Below are 8,828 nucleotides of genomic sequence, written 5' to 3'. Positions count from 1 at the left end.
AAATATTTATATTTTATATTTTTCATTCGAATTAAATTAATTATTCAAAATTATAAATAATAGTAGTAATAATAATAATAATAATAATAATAATAATAATAATAAAAAGTGTGGGGTCTATGAGCCACATAATCATTATATTAACACTTTCCCATTATTAATACATACTCACGTTTATTTAATATCAATTTTCATTATTTATGGATCCCACTATCCACTTATTCATTTTTTTTATTTATTTTACAATAAATATTATTGAAAATAAATAGTTTTATTATTTTAAAAATAACTTAATATCAATATTGATTAAAATATTATTTAAAAATGAAAAACTGATGGACTTTTTGATATCATTCTTTTAACTTATAAATTATAATGATTTAAAACATAATATTATTTGATTTATAATTAATTATATAATATATATATAATCAAAAGAGCCGTTTGGCCTTTTTTAAAAAAAAAACGTGAATTAATGAGATTAATTCTGATGAATTTTTTTGCTGACATGGCAGCCAAGATTAATAATCTACAAATCCACATTGATGAATGAATATTAATTGGTATTAATAATTATTCATTAATGCACTAAAGTGGGTGCTCTTACAAAGTGATGTGCAGTGTCCACGTCTTGTAGGCGCGGATTGAGGTATTTTTGCAAAATAATTTTTTTTTAAATTATTTTTGAATTTTTTTTAATTTTTAAATTATAAATTAAAAAAACCCAGCACGCGGAGATGGAGCAACCGAGGAAAGCTACATAACAAGTCAACGTTTAGTTATTTATATTTATCGTGTACTCTGTAAATCTACGATTTCTCCACATCAAATCTGGCTCTCTTTTCTTGGATTTTCCGTTCCAAAGAAAAATGGATTCTAGAACTCTGGAAATCGATCTCCAGTATGCTAAAGACCTGAACAATGTCAACCTTATCACCAAGATGGATGTTTATGTTGTTGTTTCAATCTCCGGTGGTGCTATGTACTCTAAGCAGAAGACCAAGTCGCCGGTTGATCACAACGGCGACGCTAACCCCACGTGGAATTTCCCCATGAAGTTCACGGTGGATGAGGCGGCGCTGCAGCAGAACCGCCTCACGCTTGATTTCAAGCTCGTATGTGAGAGGGCTTTGGGTGACAAAGACATCGGTGAAGTCAACGTTCCCATTAAAGAACTCTTCGATTCCCCGGCGAAGGGCGAGGGGAAGCAGATTTTGAGCTACCAGGTGAGGAAACCCAGTGGAAAGCCCAAAGGTCAACTTACTTTTGCGTATAAGTTCGGCGAGAAAACCGCCGCAGCGCTGCCGTACGCAGCAGAGCCCGTGCCTATGACGGCATACCCAGCTGGATCCAGTGCGCCATACCCCTCGCCGCCATCCGGAGTGTATCCACCTCCCGTGGCCTACCCTGCCGCGGTGTCGTCGGAAGCTGGGGGACACTATCCACCACCAGCGGGATATCCGCAGCCAGGAGCGTATCCTCCGTCTGGATATGGGTACCCGCCGCCGCCACAACAAGGATACGGTTACCCACCGCAGCCCGGTTACGGGTATCCACCGCCGCCGGGGTATGGATACCCACCGCAGCCAGTGCAGCAACCGCCAAAGAAGAACAAGTTTGGACTTGGATTAGGTGCCGGATTATTGGGTGGCGCACTTGGAGGTTTGCTGATCGGTGATATCATTTCCGATGGCGGTGGATGCGGTGGCGGATGCGGCGGAGGATGCGGCGGTGGCTGATTGCTGTGGTGGATTTGTTTTCTGATATAATTAAAATCACTTCAATTTCTTCGGTGTTTCTTATTTTAGTTTGTCACATCTATTACTATATTTTAAATAATGTGGATACTATCAATGTATTGCTGATTCTGTTTGCATGTTCCATGAAAATTGTATCGGCTCGTTTGGTTGTAAAATCTCAAAAAATATATTAATAAAGTAATTACATCTTTTTCCTGAAAAAAAAAAATTACATCTTTTATTTTTACAGAATATTTTTTTCCTGATTACCCCTTTTATTGAATTTAAATAGTCAACAACTTTGTTCGTTGAAATTTCGGCCATGTGAATTCGTTGGCTATTGTTGAACCAACAATTACCAATTTATATATAATTAAAATATATGTATTTGACTAAATAAATAAACAATTTTAAAAATAAAAAATGTCAATAAAACAATAGGTTGAAGGTATGAGCATTGCCAATTTTTATATTGATACTGCTTGCAGACTTGAATGTCTTGATACATGTTTTGTATGATTGAAAACTAAATTATCCATTGTGTATCAATATACGTATAGAATTCTTATTTTGGATGTCTTATTGTAGATTTTCCTGTTTATAATGGTAATCCTCTACGTTATCAAATTTGATTTTTTATTTTTTATATTTTAATTTTTGATAATTTTAATTATTTTTAATCGTTAATGTTGATATAACATTGTACATTTGAATTTATGTCGGTGGCTAAGTCAACATCAAAATAGCGCATCACCACATAAAAATGACCGATACACGAAAAAAAAATAATAATAAAAATAATTGATTAAAACTGAAATTTGATAATATATATAATCAAAGTATTAATAAACAAATATTAGTGTTATAATAGTGATTTAGTTGATTTTATTGTGATTGATAAATAATTGAGTTCTTCCATTTGTAGACCACTTCACCTATCATATAAATAGGAATGTTGGTATAGAAGTGAAATGCAATTGAATTCTCATCTTTCTATCTTCTATTATATTGTCTTAAATCATTACATATTATCAGAGATACAAGTTTATAATAATTCTTCTTATTCTTTATATCAATGATCTTGAAATAGTAAAATGTTTAGAGTAATGTTAAAGTTTTCAAAATAGCTCACAATTTATATTGACGCTACGGATGTCGCACAACTTTATTTTTATGTTGATACTTGTAAAATAGTACGATACAATCTTATGTCAAAAATCCTGACAGATATAACAGATATACTATTTAAAAGCTATGAGATTTATCATATTTACGAAGAATATTAAACTGGGATCTTACATATATCAATATTCTTTAAGAATTTCAATTAAAAATTTAAGATTTATCAATGCTGATGCAACCCGGGCGAAATGAATGAATCGGGTCGGGTACTCAGCCGGATTTGCAATCAAGTTATTAAAATTAAATATGAGTTGGGCGTCTGAATTGAACTTCCTCCCTGAGAGATCCGAGAGATCTGCGAACAAGAAAGTAACCACGTGAATGGGCGTCGGAGGGGTGTCCGACGTGACCACTCCGATGCTTAAGTCAGCAAGGTACTCAAGCAATAAAACCAATGTAGCCAAGTGATGGATGTGAAATTGGTGTGGAGAGTGGAAGTAAATGAGCAATAAATGAGAGTATTCAATGTGTGTACTCAATATCTGAATAGAATTTTAATGCAAGTAAAAAATCTGGTATTTATAGTAGAGGATGTAATGATGAACTCGTTCTTCGTGTGTAAGCATTAATTATAGTAGGACGGCTGAGCACACCCTATATTCTGACATGTCAAATCGCATACTAGTCGCATCCAGCCTACTTGATTTTATCAACCACTTGAACTGATGTTAGAGATAGGTCGGCTACGCACACCCTACTTTATCGGCGGTATTAAATGCAGCACTGATATCGAAGCAGCCTCGGTAACATGCATCTCGAGACTCCTTAAGAGAGCTCGGGCATATAATGTCCCGGGGAGATAATGTCCCGAATGCTCCTATGGCCCGGCCTATTTACTGACTGTCCACTCCGTGAATTCTTCAAGTCTCTTTCCTCATCCCGGGCAATCTTCTGACTCGGATGTCAACCCATTTTGTCGCTTTATTGACTCAAGAACATTCTATGCTTCTGACCCGGGCACTCTCCATGGACAGGCTCTCTGGCCCGGGTTGTCCTGGGTGTACCATCCATGACCCGAGACATTCCGGGGTATCATCACTCCCTCCTTAAATAGTCGGGCTAGAGTCCACTCGCTGTCCCGATTAGTTCTGTATGCCTGGTCAGGAAGATCAATTTGTCATTTAGTTTCCCCGAGGTGACCAGGATGATGTCATATTCATAAATGCTGACGTAAGCCCTAGCCTTAAAGTTGTCAGAATCTTCGTATTCCGAGAAGATAAACCATCATGGCGCCTCGAACCTCGCGCCTGTCTTTTCGAATATACCGTCCAATCATCCCGCCCAATTTCCAACATCAATCTGATCCGTCCGATTCACTTTGAATCAACGGTGTAAATTGATTCCTACCCTTATATATAGTAGACCACTGATTTTTCAAAAATCACTTGCAAATTGAAACTAATGGCCAAACTCTGTCAAATTTTCTTCTCAAGCTTCCGTCGCGCAAATCTTCTCCGGCGATCTCTGCTACCAACCCTCCGTCACCATCTTTATTTCGTAAGTGACTATCCCTTCCCTTTGATTTTTTTTTCTTTTATCCTTGAATCATGTCAAACTCCACATCCTCCACTTCTGGTAAAAATTTTAGGGGACGGTCGGAGGATCTCTCCCCGACCCCTTCTGAAACCTCAGTCCATCTTCCCATAGGTATCCCCATCCCTTCATCCCGAATCCTTCCGCAAATACAACCTAAAGCATCTTCTTCCCGACCTACTGGTTCTCAGGTAAAGGGAAAGACAAGGTAGCAGGGCCTTTATGGTTCTCTACCGTGACTTCTTGTAACATCCCGAAAATCGGAAAGTCCACGTGAACCACATGCATGCAAATTATTAAATTTCTTTGGTATTTTATTAAATTCTTTTAAAACATAAAATGTATTTTTATTTTATTAAATTTTGTAATTATTTTTATGCATTTTATGCATTATTATTGCATGATAGGATTTAATTCATGAAATTTTAAAAGTTCATGCACTATGATTTTTAAGTTTCATTTCGCGCTCAAACGAGGATCGGAGACCGTGAAATTTTCAAGAAAATTATTTTTATTACACGATTAATTTTTATTAATTAATATAAGATGTTTTAAAGGTATTTTTCAATAATTGATATTTATTGGGTATTTTTAACCGCATGGTTTTTATTTTTAACGGTACGCGAGTTTTATCGAATCAGGGGACTTTTTGAGAGTTCGGCTAATATTTTCAAAAACTTTCCAACACGAAATATTTTTCGGGAGTATGTTTGGATTTAGTGAGCCTATTTTTAAGCTTGTTGGACTTAAAATTCTTTTTAAACTCTTAATTAGCAATTTAGGGCCCATTAGGTATTTGTTTAATATTTAATTAAGTACCTAAACATAATTTAAACTAAACCTACCCTACACCAATAATTGAATCAGCCGACAACCCTTCTCCCCTTCATCATTTACGTGAAATTCAGCAGCCACCATTCCCCCATTTCTTTTCCCTTCAAGCAAGATCGTTTCTCCGCTCTCCGATGCCTCCTCGTCGTGATTTTCTTCAAAGTTTCGAGCACCATTCTTCAAGGCACGCCATGTACTTTTATTGTTGCATCATACACGTTATATACATGCTGTATTATGTTTATTTGTTGTGAAGCTTTCGATCCAACCATGTGTGAGTAAGATTTTCGGGTTTCATGTGAACACGTTAATGATGAACGATGAATGATGAACGATAAATGATAAATGATGAATGATGAATGATGAACGATGAACGATGAATGGTGAATGATGATTAACGATGAGCTGTTTTGACACGCCATGATTTTGCACGACACGTTTATGTTACATTTTTTAAGTTCATGAAAGATATGTTGAGTATGATATTTTTCACTGCTGTGTGCTATGTATATGTACTTGTTATTCCTAGTACAGGCGTGTTGAGTCTTTAGACTCACTAGGCGTGTGTGATGCAGGTGAGCTAAATGCTGAGGAGACTGGAGGTGCCGAACTCTGAGTAGGCAGACATGGTGGGGTTACATGACCCGAGGACCACATGTTTTCCGCATTATGATTTATGAGATTTGAGAGGAAATGAATATTTTAATACGTTGATGATTTTTAAGATTTTTATATGTTTATGGTGACGTATGATTATGGGTGAGTTTGGTTATTTTTAGTGTCAAATTATTACGATTATTTTAAATGTTATTTCGAAAATGCGAGCTTTATATATAAAAAATAAATTTATCCAGTAGAATTTTAAAAATGAGCGATACGTTTCAGTTGGTATCTGTGAAGGCCCTCGAACTACTTGCTTGAAAATTTGCGGAAAATTAAAAATTTTCTTTTTAAAAGAACTTAAATGGCCTCATTCATAAAATCACTTGTGAATCAAGTTCAATATTTCAAAATATTGCAGCGGAAGAAAATCAAAGTTTTGCCAACAACAACGATTTAAAAATATCCAACAACTGATAAAAATTGTTTGCGAAGAAAATAACAACTGCTGCTCTGAGGTCCTCGGGTGCCACTACTGCCGACCCAAGCTGGCTCACTGGTCCCCGCCCTCGGCCCTGGCCTCATCAGTACCTACAACAATCAAGTCTAGTGAGCCTAAAGACTCAGCATGCATAAATCGCAGGTAACGAGTAAAAATCTGAATTTAAAATATGCATGTGATAAAATATCCTGTCCCGAGGCATACTGAAAATAATCTGTACTGAGCAATTATAATACGTGCATAACTGAATTGGAAGTCACTGTAAAAATATTTGCTCCTTGGAGCCTGTACTGAAATATCTGATAAAATTTTCTGTTGAGATTATGTTTTACGCCTGTGGCCACTGCACTAAGCTGAACTGATCGGTAACTGGCTACCGGGGAGGCTGAAACTGATCTGAGCTGGCCGGTCACTGGCGACCGGGTGGTACCATACTGAACTGATCGATCACTGGCGACCGTATAAAATAACACTCCCACATAGTGAATGAACCACAAGCCATATCGCATAAATCTCAAAAATAATCATTTTCTATTTAATGCACGTAAAATAATTAACTGGCATAATGAAAATTCCTGTAATTTTACCAACTGGATTGGATTGGATCGTTCCCAGGCTCGCTGCAACCTAACTATGCCATGAAAATTATGCAATAGCTTAAACTTGACCAACTATGCAATTTACGTTCAAAAGATGCGACTATGACGCCTAATGACTTCGCATTTAATCATGACTCCGAGCCAACCTGAACCGACACTGAACCGACGTATAGTCATGATTAAAATACGCTGAAAAATCATAAAATAATGCTCCTAAAATGATAGGGTCGAAATCTAGGTGAAATGGAGGCCAAAACACGAAACGCTCTTTCGAGAGTCAATTTGGCACATTGCACCGTAAATTCTCGTACGACCTCAAAAATGATCCAAATGACGAACGGTCAAAAACATGACCTTTCCAACTCAATGAGGCACTGTCCAGTCCAAGGCCATGGGCTAAAAGCCAACCAAGAACTCGAACGAGCCTCTGAACCGACACAGCAACTTGCTGTAATTTCCAGCAGCTGCGCAACTACAAGACTTGCGTTGGTTTCGAGACTATCGGCCATTAGGGGCGTGAACCACCGAACAGAGACTCTTACCAACATCCCAAGGAATGATTTGAACCATGGCTAAGGGCCCTAGGCCAGCCACAATCCGCATCACACCAAATCTTAACCGAAGGGTCCAACCGAGAGCAACGTGCATGCGTGTGTAGTGTTTATGCTATGATCGATGTCTTGCGTCGTTCCAGTGGCCATTTGATTGACCATGGCACGATCTAGACATCTAGGAGCATGATATGAACCGTGGCTAAGGGCCATAGGCCAACCAAGATCCACACCAAGCCACAAAAGAAACGAACCATATGCTGAAAAATGGAAGGGCCGAATGGGGAAAGGGGCTGTTCTTGTTGATTATTTAAAAACCGATGAGCCATGGACCAAGCCACCAAAAGGGCAACTTAGTCACGTCTTAGAAATGCTAGGGAAGTGATCCAACCATGGCTATAGGCCCTTGGGGCAGCCAAGATCAGATCCAACCCCTTGACAAGAAACTGAATTTTCGAACCACATTTTTCTGCACCTAAGGGACTTGCTGTCATTCTGAATTTCCAGCAAGCATGGGGCTGGTTTGAATGGACCAAAATGGTCTTAATGCATCCTACTACATGTATATATGCCGCCTTGGGAGCCTGGAGTCGATCCAATACCTGAAACTCACAAAACAAAAGAAACCGTGAAGCTTGCCAAGGAATTCGAAAATTCTGCATGTGTGGTTTCAAAATGTTTTGACATGGATCTCGATTTTTACTTGCTAAAACATGATCATGTACTGAAAAATAAATGATAATATGACTTGATTGAGGTTTGAAAGAAATCTAGACATGCCTGGTTTCGTTTCGAAAGAAAACGAAAAGAAGAGACGAGACGGCGCGGAGGAGACGGAGTGGCTTGCTTCTCTACCTTTCTTGGCTCTCGATTTTTCTCCCTTTCTCCCTAGCTGCTATCCACGTTTTTTCTACTGAAAAGGGGTCTTATTTTCGGTGGAGGTGGAGGGGGGAGTGATGGTTATGAAGGTGAGGAGAAGGGTGCACAAAAATAGGATCATATCAAGACCAAGTCCACTCCCCTTTTGAATTTGAATTTTGAATTGATATCAAATGAGTTGGTGGATGCTTCTAGGAGGTGGTGGCCGAAATTTAGCTTGATTCTAGACTAGGATATGTCCATTTATTTAATTAAATTGTGCTCCCAAAAATCCTAGAATTATCCTACTAATTACATGCAAAGAATTGGTCAAAGTTGGTGAGTTGGAAAATGAATCTTCTAGCACTAAGGGTGGCCGAAAAATGCATGATAAAATAAAGGGAAATGTTGATTATCTAGTCAACTAATAATC

At 37.8% G+C, this 8,828-nt stretch overlaps 1 protein-coding gene across 1 annotated transcript; it reads left to right on the top strand.

Moving 5' to 3' along the window:
• The first annotated feature begins 735 nt into the window (after positions 1 to 735).
• LOC142554929 (protein SRC2-like) lies at positions 736 to 1,944 on the top strand. The gene has a single exon (XM_075665529.1). The coding sequence runs from the start codon at positions 870 to 872 to the stop codon at positions 1,737 to 1,739; it is 870 nt and encodes a 289-aa protein (XP_075521644.1). The 5' UTR covers positions 736 to 869; the 3' UTR covers positions 1,740 to 1,944.
• The last annotated feature ends 6,884 nt before the right edge of the window (positions 1,945 to 8,828 follow it).

Source organism: Primulina tabacum, chromosome 9 (assembly GCF_025594145.1).
Source record: "Primulina tabacum isolate GXHZ01 chromosome 9, ASM2559414v2, whole genome shotgun sequence".
NCBI classification, from domain to species: Eukaryota; Viridiplantae; Streptophyta; class Magnoliopsida; order Lamiales; family Gesneriaceae; genus Primulina; species Primulina tabacum.
Note: the sequence above shows the minus strand (reverse complement) of the source record. Positions and strands in the feature narration are given on the sequence as shown.